The 16244-nt window shown below is 45.9% G+C and overlaps 1 protein-coding gene and 1 long non-coding RNA gene across 4 annotated transcripts in view; one reads left to right on the forward strand and one right to left on the reverse strand.

The window, feature by feature from the left end:
* LOC145352980 (uncharacterized) overlaps nucleotides 1-9516 on the reverse strand; it is a 44411-nt gene extending 34895 nt beyond the window's left edge. Inside the window, exon 1 of the long non-coding RNA XR_013888630.1 lies at nucleotides 9387-9516. This is a non-coding gene — a long non-coding RNA (uncharacterized LOC145352980). The remainder of the gene's footprint in view (nucleotides 1-9386) is intronic.
* Nucleotides 9517-9771: 255 nt separating this feature from the next.
* Nucleotides 9772-16244, forward strand: part of pdk3a (pyruvate dehydrogenase kinase, isozyme 3a) — a 62954-nt gene continuing 56481 nt past the window's right edge. Inside the window, exon 1 of one of the 3 annotated variants that reach the window (XM_080203917.1) lies at nucleotides 9772-10098. In XM_080203917.1, the coding sequence (XP_080060043.1) occupies nucleotides 9993-10098 (106 nt within the window). In that variant the 5' untranslated portion in view covers nucleotides 9772-9992. The remainder of the gene's footprint in view (nucleotides 10099-16244) is intronic. The other 2 variants (XM_080203914.1, XM_080203913.1) reach the window with 2 other exon arrangements.

Below are 16244 nucleotides of genomic sequence, written 5' to 3' on the forward strand. Positions count from 1 at the left end.
CTGCTGCAGCCTCTCAACTATTCAATGAGCTGTGATTTTGGGAAGCATGTGGCTGGGAGAAATGGGGGGGCTGTGATTTTGGAGAGCATGTGACTGGGGCAATGGGTAACCTGTGATTTTTTGGGGACCATGTGGCTGGGACAATGGGCAGTGTAGACTGTTGATGGGCTAGGGGGTAGCAATGTTCCTTAATCTCTACATGCGTTCCTCGCGACCTCCAACCTCCCACCCCTCCCCTTCAGTGACGAGATGGCTTTTGCAATGCAACTGTTTGATGCTGTTCTTTTGGTTGCCGCTGCAGCTGAGAAAGAGGAGCTGGAGGAAGAATTGTGGGCACAGTACGCCCAGGCCTTACCACTTGCAGGAGTAGAGGGAAATGGCCACCAGAGGCAGGAGGTGGCCACCATTCACCCAAAGTGGGGGCAATTGAGAAGGAGGGAGCAGAGACACCAGCAGTTCTGTGCAGGAGGATCGTTTGAACAGATGTCGGACACTGCGTGCTGCCGATAGCTCTGCCTCCAAAAAGAGACAGTGCAACACCTGTGCCACCTGTTGCAGGCATCTCAGGGCCGGGGGGGAAGCACCCACTCTTGGTGGCTGTCAAATTGACAAGTGCTCTGAACCTTTATGCGACTGGCTCCTTCCAGACCCCTAGCGGAGATGTATGTGGCATTTCTCAGCTGTGCACACCTGTGTCAAGTAGGTCACGGAAACCCTGTATGCCCGGGTTGGGCAGTACATCAAATTTAACCTGGACCAGGCCCATCAGGAAGCAGGTTGCAGGGTTTGTGGCCATTGCGGGGATGCCTAATGTACGAGAGGCCATTGACTGCACCCATGTTGCCCCCTACAGAATCCACAAAGATTCATCAACTACTCCCTGAATATGTAATTGCTGTGTGACCAAAACATGTACATTATGCATGTCTGCGCAAAGACACCCAGGCAGCATGCACAACAACTTCATTGTCAGGAGCTCTGACATCCCAGAGGCATTTGAGGAGGACTTCACACTATGGAGATGGCTCGTGTATGGTATGGGTTACCCACTTCGGACATAGCTGATGACATCTGTGCAGAGGCCTATGGCTGAGGTGGAGACTTGGAATAATGAAGCCTATGTAGCCACCCGCATGATAATGGAAAAGTGCACTGGGCTCCTTAAAATGAGGTTCCGGTGCCTGGATAGCTCTGGCCGGGCCCTACAATACAGCCCTCTGATCTCTTCCTGCATTGTGGTGATGTGCTGTGCCTTGCATAACCTGGCTCAGCAGAGAAGTGGCCTGTTGGAGGGGTGGGGGGGTTGGCGTGGAGGCTGCCCAGCTGGGTGTCACTGGGGAGGATGTTGATCAGCAGGAGGAGGAGGGGGAAGAGGAGGAGGAGGGGGGGGAAGAGGACACCGAGGAACACCACCCAGATGCTGTAAGGCTGGCAGTTTGAGTGAGGCAAGCGAGGGTGGCTAGGGAGAACCTGATGACCAGGTGGTTCAGTCACTACGGGCTTGTGTCTGTGGGTTCCATTTCCACCCCCACCCCCGCCAAAGTCCTTCTATCTCCTGCAACATTGTCGCACTAGAGTGGTGGGCCTGAGTACACTGTGAATTTTTTGGCAGGCAGGAGGGTGATGACAACTCGCTAAGCGCTCCCTGGTGCAAACTAGTCTGACTCCTACCTGAGCTCTGCATGCACCCTGGCACCTGGGCCCACATCTGTGTATGGGGGGGGCGGGAGCGAATTGCTTGTGGGTTCTGGGAAATCAGTGGCTTCCTTTTCTCAGTGACACAGCACTGAGGGGCCTCCCAACTGACATCAACATGAAGCATCCCTCTGATGATCATCAGTGGAAGAGGATTCCTATTCAAGACAAACCTGAGACAAATTAGTCACAGGTAAATAGTGAAAAAACATTTAATGATTGCAATAAATGTGTTTAAATAACAAGTTCTAACATAAAAACTTGTGAACGGAAAACGTTAAGGTGCTTAAAGATCTATCTAAGTAGTGCTGCCCTTCATCCATGCCACCTCAGTGCACTTACAACATCCTAATCTTACGCAGCCTACCACTATGTCTCAGTGACTCCCCAGAATTAACATCGGAGGTGGAGGGGACCAGCTGCACTTTGCCCTGTTGCCTGTGATGTGCATGGTGGGCACCCTCTGGAGGCCCTGGACCTTGAGGGCCTTGGCCAGCTTCCAGGTGTCTGAGACATTCCTATGACACCCTTGTCATCCCACTGCCCCTGAGAATCCCAGTGTCAGAGTGTGTAGCCACAACCACAATCTCCTGGCTGGAAGGGCCTAGCATGGGTTTGAGCCCTTCCTCCTCCCTTGAGGTTCCTGTGGGCCCTTGGGTCTCTCCATGGGACGGTGGTCTTCTGCAGTGAGCTCCAGAAGCTCTGGCGTCTCCTGGCCCTGCTAGTCCTGGATGACCACCTGCATGGTGGTTGAGCCTCCTGCGATGGTCATCTGAGTCAGGGCCTGTCACTAGCCGCAGAAAGTGCCCTCTGAATCTGGGCCATACTCTGCAACCCCTCAGCCATAACCCTCTGTGACTAGACCACATTCTTAAGGGCTGCCGCCATAGCACACTGTATCTCAGCCATGGGCCGCAGAATCTTGGGAAGCCTGTTCAATCCCTCAGCTGTTGCCTGCTGTGACTCAGCCACAACCCTCTAGGACTCCACTGTGGCCTACTGTGACTCAGCCATCACTTGGAGCCTGCCACTCATGGTGAGGATTCCCTGCCCCAGACTTTCCACTGCAGACACCACTCTTGCAGTGTTGGCCTGGGAACCACACAAGACAAGCAAAAGCTTTGGGACTCTTCCCAATAGCCCTGCAGTCGGTCCAGTGTGGCCATCAGCCGCTCCTCCATTCCCTGGCTCTGAGCAGTTGAGGGAGGAGTAATCTCAGAAACCTAGTATGTAGCCTGGGGCTAGCTGAGTCCTCGCCTTTGGCAGGCCCCCACCTGCCAGAGGCCTTGGACATTCCCTCCTCCAGCCAATGTACATTATCAGATGTGTCATGCTCACCAGAGAGTGACTTAGAAGCCTCACCACTAACTGGACCCATCGATGTGTCAGTAGTTGGAAGCTGATGCCAAGACAGTGCCACCCTCAGAGGTCCTCCAAGGACTCATCTGAGCTGTCTGGACCAGGATGGGTGGGCGCTGCAGTTGGGGCTGAAGTCTAGGTGGCCTCAGTGTGTCTAGTTCTGTCCCTGCAACTCAGGACGCAAGGTTAAGTGCAAAGGAGGGAGAGGAATCAGGAATGCAAAACACGTGATCACATTTCTCCATTGAACATAGAACAAATTACAAAGAAGATTACATCACAGGAACAGGCCTTTCGGCCCTCCTAGGCTGCCCATATGAATTGTAACCCTCTACCCTTCTGGGGACCATATTCTTCTATTCCCATCCCATTCACATAGCTGTAAAGACGCCCCTTAGAGGTCACTTTTGTATCTGCATCCGCAACCTTCCCCAGTAGCAAGTTTCAGGCACCCACTACCTCCTCATGCAAATAAACATGCCTTGTACATCTCCTTTAAACCTTGCCCCTTGCACCCAGAACTCATGCCCCTGAGAAGTTGCCTCAAATTGAGTGGAGGATTGACAGGTGGTCATTTCTTGACTGCAGCCCAACCAAGCTGTTGCTGACAGACCGCACCTCCCCTTCCCTGGAACTCTCCAGCACCTACTCTTCAAAGGATGTGAGGACCTGGAGGTCTGGCTCACCACCCTCTGTTTTCGCCCTCTGGTGTTATGGTTGGGCTTCTCCTGTGGAGATAGAATGAGCCTGCAGAGTATCAGGTGGTGGCCCTTAGAGGGCAAGCGTAGTGGTGCTCTTGAGACGGACAGGAAGGAGACGCTTGAGGGCCAGGGGCTGGAAACACACAGGGTGCTGGGGATGGGAGAGTCTGGGGAAGATTTAGGGGAAGATACTAGGTAGGGTTAAGCACTCACCCTTGCTGCCTGGATGAGGTCATTGACCTTCTTGCGGCACTGCTTCCTGGTTGGGTCAGTGCCATGGCACTGACCGAGGTGGTGACTGCCTCCCTGGCCACATTGCAATCAGCCACCCTGGATCTGCATCCTCCTGGAAGAGGGTGTCCTTCCTCGCCTCTGCCGCTTCCAATAGCCTCCCCAGGTCGCCCTCAGAAAATTGGAGGAGCTGGTCATGCACTCATTTTGTCTTGCACTGCCTGCCTGTCCATCCATGGGATTTTTATTGAGTTACCCCTCATTACAGCAGATCAGCTGCAGGCAGTTTGGCAGAGCATTCCAGCAAGTTACATGCAGTTTGCTCGTTAGCATTGAGCGGAAGGCAAATGAGCACTTGCAGATGTGCTGACACGGGGACATGGTTGGATCAGTGCCTCAATGACTGGGGACAGGGGAGAGAAACTGAGGTGTCACACAGCCATCGGACTCCAGAGGAGATGGTCACACAGTGTAGGAGGGTCCCGGGTGGGATGAGGATGATCATTCTGCCTGATATCTGTAGGATGGAGGGGGGAGGGTGGATCTCTCTGCCTGAAATCAGCGGGGAGGTGGGTTGGGGGGGGGGCTCCGCTGCCACTTTGCCTGAGATCAGTGGGGCCAAAGGGACATCCGCTGCCACTCTGCCCGAGAGCAGTGGGGTGGGGGAAGGGGACTCCACTGCCACTCTGCCTGAGATCAATGGGGGGAAGGGGCCGCAATCGGTCTGGGTGGCAGGGGGATGGAGGGATAAGGGGGTCAGTAATGTTGTGGGAGGTGGGGCAATGTCTGTGGGGGCCAGAGGGAGGCATTATGCGGCCTGTGAAGGATGTGGCAGGCAAGCAGCATTCTATCTTTTTTTTCTGCGCGTGCAGTTGGAGGCGTCGATCAGACCTGCAGGATTTCGGGCACGTTAAACCCTGCCCACATGCTTATGCAGCGCAATTTGGACTCACTAATATTTTTGCAGGCAGAGTGTATATGAGACTTGCCTGAGAACCGGTCTAAAAGTCTAATCTAAAACACTCCCAATTTCAAGTCTGCCCAGCACTTAGAATCAAAATGGTAAAATAGGGCCCTTTGTCTTCTTTTGGAAGGGAAATGGCAAATCCAATTCAATAACGTCTCCCTGATTCCATCATTTTGAAGTTTGGACAAGTGCTTTTAACAAGGAACTTTAGCAAAAGCTTTTGAGAAATATCATATTGCCAGGTGAGTAGTTTAAACCTTTTGGAGCCAAAGTTAGGTCATCGACAGTCTGTTAAATTTGTTTTCAGTGGATCTTTTCTCCCAAAAACCATGTTGATTGTCAATAAAGATATTGTGAGCATGACATGAAAATGAACAATATGTTTGAGCAATTTGCAAATGATAGTGAGAAATACTGGTGTGTACATTTCTGGCTGACTTTTTTCACCTTTTTTGAAAATGCCACAGATGTTGCCTTATCTCCACTGGTCTGGTAAGTAGCCTGTGTTAATTAGCTTTTTGAACAAGATTCAATATTGGAACTAGATCATCAGCTGCTAACTTAAAATCCAGGAGTAAGAGATTTCTAGACTGGAGTTATGTTTGAATTTATTTTTTACAATAAATTCAAACCACTCTTTTATTTACAACAAGGTTTAGTATGTCTGCTAAGTAGTCACAATATAAGCTGCGTTTGTAAATCTTCTCTGGTAAATACATTAGAAAGTTGATCACTTAGTTCTTCTAATTTATCTTTAAGATCACATATAACTCTATTGTCCATTTTTGATATCTGAAATGCCAGCTTTTTTGATTTTCTTAATGAATGACCAGAATCTCTTTGGATTCTCTTTAATAGAGGTTGTAAGATATTTTTAAGCCTAACTCTCTGTCTGCAGGAATGGCAGTGCATGCTCAAAATTCCGCATTCCGATCTTACCAGTCCCTCGCCGGTGGAGTGGTGTAAAACACACTGCGGGACCACAGAAAGCTCATTAACATGTTGTTAGTGAGCATTCTCTCTGGCACTTACCCCATCACTGAATATTCTGTGGTTACCAGTGTGATGGCACACTGGTGCCATTTACAATAGGTTCACCTACACACAGACCTGTCATTGGGGGTCATTTCTCTTGGGTCATAAAGGTAAGTATAATCCCCGGGGGAGAGGGACATGGCAGGCACTGACATGGCAATGCTTGGCATAGATTAGCCAACCTGGCTGTGCCATCCTAGCAGTGCCAAGGGGCAGGCCCCATTGGAAACCTCATGGCAGTGGGGGAGGGGGGTGGGTGGGATTCATTTAGATCATTTAGAGGACAGGAGCGGATGAAGGAGCAGAGGAGTGCCATCTCTGATTGAGGGTGGGGAGGTTGCCCCTGAGACATCTGTGCTGGGTTGAAGGATTTGTGCAGGTTCTGATTGAGGCACCCTTTAAAGATGGCACCCTGATGTCAAAGCAGCAAGGTTTGCTGCCATGCTGAAACCACCCCCTCTCCTGCCGTATGATGGCTTGAAACACCCCCTTGATTTTTTGTGGCAGTGTCATGCGATCTGAGGAGAAAATTGACCGGAGAGAAACACACTGGTTTTCTCGCCAGAAACAACACTCAGCCATTTTTTTGAGAACATTTCACCCTTAATCTTTTTTTTATTGAGAACTTTCTTTATTTTCCTCTGGCAGGTTTTGAATTTCTTTCAATCTTTCTCATTCTCAGGCTTCTTAGCCTTGTTGTAAAGACACTTTATTTCTGAACAACCTATGAGGTTTTCTACAGAACCATGGGAGATTTCTTAATTAGTGACTTGTGCAATTTTCCAAACTGAAGTGTTTGAACCAAGAGAGATTTGGAAAATTATATTGCAATATTCTCAACCTGGGAAGATAACCATCTGAACTTGGGGACTTGCCATTCTTTAATTTTCTTCATTATTGTGATGTTGCTTACATTAGTTTTGGTGACATTCTACCTCTGATTCAGTATTAGTTTCATTATCATTTCCTCTTTCTGACCTCTTTCTCTATCGTAATTGATTACAGAAAAAAACTATGTACTACGTCTCCCATTTCCTTTTATTCACTGATGATACCATTGTTAGATTCCAAACCCAATTGAACAGATTCAGGCATGGACTTACAGGAAAGGTGGGCCTAAATGTGTGAGATGCCGACCTTTTTGAGAAAGCTTGGAGAAGGAGGTTGGAAATGTGATACTTTGCAAAGACTCAAAGTTTCAGAATCCTTTTTGCGATGGGGTTAAATAGTGATGGTATTAAAGGGAGGGGGTAGAACTTAGGAAGAGGGAACAATTTACATTGTCAGATATAATGAGGGGGATAGGTGGGAAGTTGAATGACCAAAAATTTACAAGGTGCACGGTGGCACATTGGTTAGCACTGTTGCCTCACAGCACAGGGACCCTGATTCAATTCTTGGCCTTGGGTCGCTGTCTGCACATTCTCCCATGTCTGCGTGGATTTCCTCCGGGTGTTCCGGTTTCCTTCCACAGCGCGGAAGACATGCTGGTTAGGTGCATTGGCCATGCTAAATTCTCCCTCAGTGTCCCTGAACAGGCACCGGAGTGTGGCAACTAAGGGATTTTCATAGTAACTTCATTGCAATGTTAATGTAAGCCTACTTGTGACACTAATAAATAAACTTCAAACTTAGTAGGAATTGAATCAAGGAAGCAAGTTATGTCTCTAATGAAACTGGTGAGCTTGAGTGAAATGGGTGGAAACAGGAAAGAAACCAGAAAAAGATATTACTGTTGACTAGCCTCTGTTTCCTAATAACTGTAATTGTGCCATGCCTGACAAATTTATTTTCATATTTCCTTTTCGCTGTTCTGTCACCCTTCGTAGCTTTCAACAAATTCAGTAGTTTTTTAAAAAAATTGTATGTTCTTATAATTTCATTTTGTCTCATATCTTTAGCTGTCCATGGCTAGGCTCACAACTGTTTGCCTTCTGTCCCTTAAACAATTTTGCATTCACAGTGCCACTGTCTCATTAATCCCACGGACTTCATTTTTTAAACAAGTCTATAGTGTGATACTTTGTTATGCCGCCCCCCCTTCCCTTTAAAGTCCACATGCATAACAGCTTGTCTTCATCAAGTCTGTTCTTCAGCAAATAACTCATACAAATTACATAAACACGATCTGTCTTCAACAAATACATGCTGACTCTCATTTATTATTCTAAATGTTATGTAAATTTGCCCCATATTGTCTCTAAAAGTTACACCATCATTGACGCGAAACTGACTGGTTCGTAGTTGCCCTGTTTGTCCCTCTTTTTTTGCAGCACTGTCAAATGAATGTCACGGTCTGGCAGCATTCATCTTAAAATGAAAGAGATGCTAAGGTCAATTACAGGTTGAAGCGAATACTGCAGGGGTAAGTTATCTAAATTTAGTAAACACTAGAAATACTCAGCAGGTCAGGCAGCAACTGTGAAGATAGAAAGAGTTGAACTTTCAGGTTGATGACCTTTAATCAGAACTGAGAAAGTTTTACATAACAACAAAGTTTGTGACAGGGTGGAGCACCAGTGGTGATGAAATGACAAAGTGATGACAGTGCTTGAAAGTTTCCAGCTCCAGTTCACAACCCATCTAATGCTTCTGAATTCATATCCACAGGGTGCTAATTTTCACCTCATCCTTACAGAAGACCATGAGACTCAGTGTGTGACAATGAAAGTATGCTATTCTGAGATCTGGCAGGCAGGGTTGAATCCTGTCCACCATTCACAGTCACGACTTAGTTTGCTGTGAAATTTATGTCGATTTATTCGCGGAACCTGAACAGCCTGAGAGCGCAGGAAGAGTCACTGAGGCAGCAGCTACAGACAACTGGGCTGAGGAACTTTTATCACTGAGCTGCGACAATTAACCTCTAATAATGTTCCGGTTTCAGATATGACACGGTCACTGGCAGGTTCAACAACCTCCCTTTGCCCTCTGAGCCTCACTTTGTTTTCCCTTCCTCGATTCTGTATCATAACAGGGAAAAAAAGCCCCTTCCTTTTGCACTCAGGCTATTTGTGTACGTGACTGGGACAAGTTCTGATGCGAGAGAGGAGAGAGAAGTGGCAGAACCAAGAAGTCGGTGGAGTGAGTGAGCAAGCAGCCACTTGGGGAGCGGGTGGAGTTCCCCCACCTCCCCCCCCCCCCCCGCACGCCAGGGCTTTGGATGTGTAGCCATTCTAATAATGAAAGGCGAGAGGAAAATTGCAGTGGAGAGCCCATGACTCAGTTCCTAGTGCCACCTCCACGGTTCTGCCCACCTCCCAGGCTGACAACGTGCATGTGTGAACGTTCTCGGAGCGGCCAAGGCACACCCTCTCCATCGCATCCGCTTTCTGTAGTGGCTAGGGAGGTGGGGGATGTGCGCTAAATAAAACACAACCAAAAAATAAAGAGAAAACCTGTATCTTGTCCAGTAGCCGAAAACGAGGAGGAAGCTAAAAAACATCATGATGATGGGGAGGGTGTGTAGCCGCAACGTCCAGGTTCTGTGAGCTGTCACTTCAAACCAAACACAAGTAAACAACCCGGGCTGGCGGGCCCGGGCCACATGCCAGGGAATTTTTTAAAAGCAACGGACGCATCTCGCGCACCCAGAGCGGGGGTGGGGCGGGGGCTGGGCAGGGGCGGGGGAGGTGGAGGCGGGGCAAAGGCGGCGGGGAGGGGCGGGGGAGAAGCGGGGGCGGGGGTGGGGGTAGAGGGGGCGGGGCAGGGGGAGTGGGGATGGAACAGTGGGCGGAGCAGCGCCAGCAATGCGGACGCACGAGAGAGGAGAGTGACGGAAGGAGGCGGTGAGAGAGACACAGGCAAACACGGAGAGAGTGGGGGAGGGAGAGGCAGGGATACGGCGCACTCGGGAAGGAGGAGGGAGGGCCACCTTCAGCAGCGCTCACTCATCTCGATGATTGCTTCCCAGAGCCTGGCTCGCTAAAGAGAAAGACAAAAATCACCAAGAAAGCAGGAAACTTTGAGCATCCCGTCGTCGGGGGCGGGGAGGGGATAGCATCATGCGGCTGTTCGGCTTCCTGATGAAGAACCCCATCCCCAAACAGGTCGAATATTACTCTCGGTTCTCGCCGTCGCCTCTCTCGATCAAGCAATTCTTGGATTTCGGTGAGTTGGGAAGCGGACGTGTCTGGCGAGAGGTTTGTTTAGGTGCTGGTGATGCGGCGGATGCACCGAGTGAGATGTTTATTGTCTGGAGGCTGCCCTTCTGCTTTTAACCTTGTCTTGGCAACAGCTGTTTCCTACCCCTCCGCCCCAGCCACTGCTTTCAAAGTTAGCAACCCAAGCAGCCGACAAGTGATGTGTTCAGAGGAGCTGTAGGTGGAAATAAATGTGTCCGGAAAGCTTGTGAGAGTGACAAAGTTTCTCCTGCACGACCACAAAGGAAATGTTTCTTTTTATGGAGTTAACATTTAAAAACATCCTTCATAAGCACCACAAGATCACAGAATCATAGAATCTCTACAGTACAGAAGGAGGCCATTTGGCCCATCGAGTCTGCACTGAGAACAATCCCACTCAGGCCCTATCCCCATAACCCCACGCATTCACCCTGCTAATCCTCCTGACACTAGCATAGCTAATCCACCTAACCCAAACATCTTTAGATGGTCTCTTCCACCCTTGGTATTGTCACAAGTATTGTATGAAACTAATTAACTATATTAATGGAACATTTGGAATGGGGGAATAGAAACTAGTTTCATTATAATTGAGCTCAATATCTGTTGCAAACCAAACTTTGTGCTCAGGCACTTTTCAGATGTGTACGCCAGGGATTTATGATGCTAGGGATCAATTGTATCAACTGATCAGCAGCATTTGGACAGATAGTGAAATGATTTACAGACACTAAACCGCTCAAATAACTTATCAATATCCTTTTAACCCTGCACTGTATTGTAGTTTGCAAAATATGTTCTTTTTAGAATATCTGTAGAAAGTGAACTTTGAGCTGGCATTTAAAGTACTTGTAAGAAATCCTGGCCAAGTTTAGGCTGCACTTGGAGCATAATGTTCAATTCTGGTCGCCACGCTACCAGAAGGATGTGGAGGCTTTGGAGAGGGTACAAAAAGATTTACCTGGATATTGCCTGATATGGAGGACATCAGCTATGAGAAGAGGTTGGAGAAACTTGGTTTGTTCTGACTGGAATGTTGGAGGTTGAGGTTGACCTGATAGATGTCTACAAGATTATGAGAAGCGTGGACAGAGAGGATAGTCAGAAACATTTTCCCAGTGTGCAAGAGTCAGTTACTAGGGGGCACAGGTTTAAGGCGCAAGGTTTAACCGAGGTGTACAAGGCAGATTTTGTACACAGAGGGTGGTGGGTGCCTGGAAGTCGTTGCTGGTGGAAGCAGATACGATAGTGACTTTTAAGTGGCATCTTGACAAGTGACATGAATAGGATGGGAATAGAGGGATAAGGTCCTCGGAACAGTAGTGGGTTTTAGTTAAGTTGGGTAGTATGGTCAGTGCAGGCTTGGAGGACCGAAGGGCCTGTTCCTGCACTGTAATTTTCTTTGTTCTTTGTAAAGAAGGGATTTACTAGAGTGGCACTGATGAGGAGTTACAGTTGTGTGGATTGACAGCAGACGCTGAATTATTCTCCTTTGAATGGGAAAGGGTGAGATTTAATTTGAGATATGTAACATGATTTGCTGGTGCAAACATGATGGGCCAAATAGCCTCCTCCTGCATTGTAACAATTCTGTGATTCTGTTTACTTTGTAGTTTTAAAGAAGGGTCACAGACCTGAAATGTTAACTGCCTCCCTCTCATTAGATGGTGCTAGACATGCTGAGTATTTAATTTTATTTCAGATTTTCAACATCTGCAGTACTTTGCCCCAGTTCCTTTGACAGTATAATTGAGGGTGGGGGATGGGGTGGCAGCGGCCGCTCCAACAGTGAACATTAAGTTAGCGGATTTGCATAAGTGGATTCAGTCACGTAATGTGGGACAACAAATCGTTCTCAATTTTGCCATGGATCAGTTGAACTTTATGACCTTTTTATAACTAGTCAGCTTCTATTTTGGCAGTGAATGAACTGAGGCAGATAGTGTTATGCCAGCTGAAGAGAAGATTGTTTTGATGTCTAGGGCAGTAGTTCAGGGTAAATAGGCCTCAAAGGTTCCAAACAGTGAGTGAGAGGTGGCTGAAATCGGATGCAAGATGTTTGTCGACCAGGCCAAAGATTAGGGGTGGGATTTCCATCTGTGTTTGCGCAAAGTTCAGAAAATCCTGCCCAAGGTCAATAGACCTTTGCATGATCCGTTTCCCACCTGCTACAATTTCTGTGGTGGGCAGGATGGAAAAATTCCACCTTATAACCTCATTTGGGGAAAGTTGCTACCCATCCACAAATATAGCAATATGTTGCAATCTGACGCTGTATTGTGGAGAAGGAGGAAGGTATCATGGATAGATCCTTAAGAGTCCAGAGATAATGGGTGGGATTCTCTAGTCTCCTCTGTCACGAGCAAGAATGGAAAATTTGGTGAAAACTCCCGTGAACTTTCAGTAGCACTGGAAAATTCCAGCTGTGAATAAGGATGGATGATTTCAGCCAATGTGTGCGAGTAAAGAGAAAAACCATTGTTGTTGCTGTGGTAGAAATGGATAGATAACAGTCAAACTAAATGAGGGCAGTATTCCTGAGCTGGACAATATGAAAAAAAGGGGCACTGAAAGATATTAGCGTACTCAACCATGTTTTTTTAAAAATTCATTCATGGGACATAGGCATCATTGGCTGGCTAGCATCTGTTGCTTGTCCCTAGTTGTCCTTGAAACTGAATGGCTTGCTAGGCACTTTCAGAGGGCGGTTGAGAATCAACCACATTGCTGTTGTTTTGGAGTCACATGTAAGCCAGACCAAGTATGGAAGGCAGATTTCCTTCCCTAAAGGACAGTCGTGAACCAGGTGGGTTTTTCTGACAATGGGCAATGGCTTCATGGTCATCAGTAGATTCTTAGTTCCAGATTTTTTTTATTGAATTCAAATTCCACCAACTGCCATGACAAGATTTGAACCTGGGTCACCAAAATATGAGCTGAGTTTCTGGACTAATATTCTAGCAATAATACCACTAGGCCAAGGCCTCCCCTAAAAGGTAGCAGAGAGGATCTGAAGGGATTATGCACCAACACTGTAGACTTTGGGACTTATGTCTAGCACCATTTCGGTGCATGGCAACCTTTCTGAAGAACTTTGAAGAAAAAGAGTTTGGAAACGTGACAGTCTGCAAAGACTGAACTGTCAAGAACCTTTTTTGAGGAGAGGTGAGATGGTGGTGGTATGAAATGGATGGAGGTACAACTTGGGGAAGCAATTTACACTGTCAGCGATAATGTGGGAGAGCAGGTAGGGAAGTTGAATGTTCAGCATTTAAGTAGGAATGGGGTCAAGGGAGCCGGGGTTGTGATTCTTATGGAAAAGGTGAACTTTGGCAGAATGAGTGGAAATCGGAAAGAAACCAGTGAAAGATGTGGACAGAGGGGGGAAGATTTGGCATCATTGGGTGAGTGGCAGAAGGCAGCTGAACAAGTGCTTTTAACTTTGCTGTCAAAACATTCATTAACTCCTCACATGTTGGAGGTGACAGAGGAGAGGAATTGGGGGGATCATATTTGCTTTTCCAGGATGATCCTGGGATCATGAACAGTTTTGGCAGAGGAGACCATGGTGGTATGGTACTTGATGTGTAGTTCACAGATCCACTATTGGATGTCTAAACCAGCTTTGTGCCAGGTATGCTCAAGTGCATTCCTTGGATTGGGAGGGATTAAACAGCTGATAATGACCACTGTGTTTACTGGAACTAAGGGCAATAAAGGTGCAATTGAGTGACTGTTTGAAACTGATAGCTGCAAAACCATCATGGGATGAAGACCAGAAGCTTGAGAGTTGAAAATTTGGAAGTGCATGTGTAAATTACTTGGAACAGAGTTTTACCCTCTTGGGGGTGCAGAAGAAAATGGGGTGGGCTACCATGTTGAGAGCAGTAAATATCAAGAAATTGAAATCATAAGGTAGATGTGAATGAGGATGGCCTTTTGATGCCTCTTTGCTCATCCACTAGAACATCTTTAGCATTTTCTTCCAGTTAACCCCTATCTGTACTCCATGCAAGCGCAACAGCCACTAAATAAAAGTTTGTAAAAATTTGTAAATGTGTTTTCTGGCATCAAGAGGGAACTTAATTTGCCATTTATCTTTGCCTGGACCTGCTGGGTTTCAAAGTGTAGTTGCTGGATATTCAGCTCCCACCGAACAAAAAATTTTACTAAATGTGCAGCAGCTCACCAACAGAATGGTAAAGGATGTTAATCCTTTAAATTTATCAGAATTCTTGGCAACAATATTACACAGGTGGTCCGTAGAATCAGCCTCTAATGTCCAATGTCTGTTCTAATTCCAAATCAGCCTCTGATAGATTTGGCCATTTGGAAGCTGTTTGTTTGTAAAATGGCTGAACTGATTCTATTGTTAATATATGTGGAAAGTGAGTGTCTGTAACTTGCAACTGAATTGAGTGGGTCAGACATTCCAATCAACATCTTCTAAATCTAGGAATTTTAACCTCTTCCTTGGTACTTGCTAAATTACATATCACATGAGGCTTAAAATGAATGAATTGTGCAAAGATGACACACGTGAAGCTTTCCATATTTTTCATGTTTTTTTTAAATTCTAGGGTTAAAAATTGAAAAATTCTAATATTTTAAAAAAGTGAACCTAGTTACATAAAGGCTTTACTGTTTAAAAAATAAAAGCAGGCCTTTATGAAATAAAAGAACACCTTTTACACCCTTGGGATGTTCCGAGATACTTTACTGTTGAAGTAGGCAAATGTAGCAGCCAATTTGCCCTCACCAAGGTCCTACGACCCACAATTAGATAAATGACAATTTGAACTGTTCCACAAATGTTGATTGCAGAAGAGATATTGGCATGAAGTTGAGAAATCTGCATCTACTTTTCAAATTATGCCATTGGAACTTTTACATCCACCCATGAGGGCAGATGGCATGCCTCTGACATCAGGACTTCCTCCATAGTAGGGCTTAAACCTATGAGTTGTGGTCAAGTGTTATTATTGAACCATGATGTGCAGTGTCTATTTTGTGCAACCATACATCTGTTGCATATAGAGAAGCAAGCTGGTTTGAATTTTCTTTTCATAAACAAGCTTTACACAACAATTAATGGAAATCTGAGAATAAATGACAGAGTTATTTTGCCATCTTTTCTTCCAATTGTAGTTACTTTGAATTTTTATATTTTTGGTTATGCAACTTCACAGATGTTCCAGAACTTCCTTCCTAGAATCAGAAGTGCACTTTCAAAATTTGTGTTCGGAGGATATCATTAACACTGAGTAAAACTGACTAAATTAAGGTCATTAACAAACATACAGTGGGTCTGTAAATGACAAATATTAATGTAGATAAGTGTGAAGAGATAAATTTGGTAGAAGAAATAAGGAAACCACCTACTTCTTGGAAAATTAGTCTAAATACCTTAGGAGATTGAGAGATACGGATTAAAAAATAACAACATAGTTGAACAAAGGATTAAAAAATGCAAACAAAGCACTGTGGTTCATTTTCTAGAAAATGTAGAATTGACAAATCAAGAGTATACAACTTATTGTACGTAAGCTTGTATAGAGCTTGGTTTTACCACATTTAGGGTACAGTCTATGTTCTATTACAAAAAGATGGGAGCATTGGAGAAAGTGCAGAATAGATTTACAAGGCTGATAACTGAACTGAGAGCCTATATCTGTATTGAATAACTGAATAGGTTGGAGTTTTATTTCTCTGGAAAAGAGAAGACCGAGAGGTGACCTAATAAAGGTATTTAAAGTTATGAAGTGGTTTCATAGTTATTACATTTGACTCAACACAGAAACAGGTCATTTGGCCTGACTGGCCTATGCTGGTGTTTATTTTGTCAAGCTCCCATCAACCTAACTTTACTTGAAAGCCTCCTGATATTGTGTTGATGTTGGGAAAATGTTTCCATTTGGGAGTAGCCCTAACTTCGGGGCCATATGTATGAGTTAGTTGTTAAAAATTCTAATAAACTCAGGAGAAATTCCTTTGCTCGTATTGTGGAACTCAATATAACATTGAATGGTTGTGGCAAATAACAGAGATATATATAAGGGGAAGCTAGATAAATGCATGAAAAAAAAGGAATAGAAGGGTATATTGATAGAGTGAGACATATTGAGGTGGATG

This window comes from Carcharhinus amblyrhynchos, chromosome 15, assembly GCF_965287045.1.
Source record: "Carcharhinus amblyrhynchos chromosome 15, sCarAmb.v2.hapA, whole genome shotgun sequence".
NCBI lineage: Eukaryota > Metazoa > Chordata > Chondrichthyes > Carcharhiniformes > Carcharhinidae > Carcharhinus > Carcharhinus amblyrhynchos.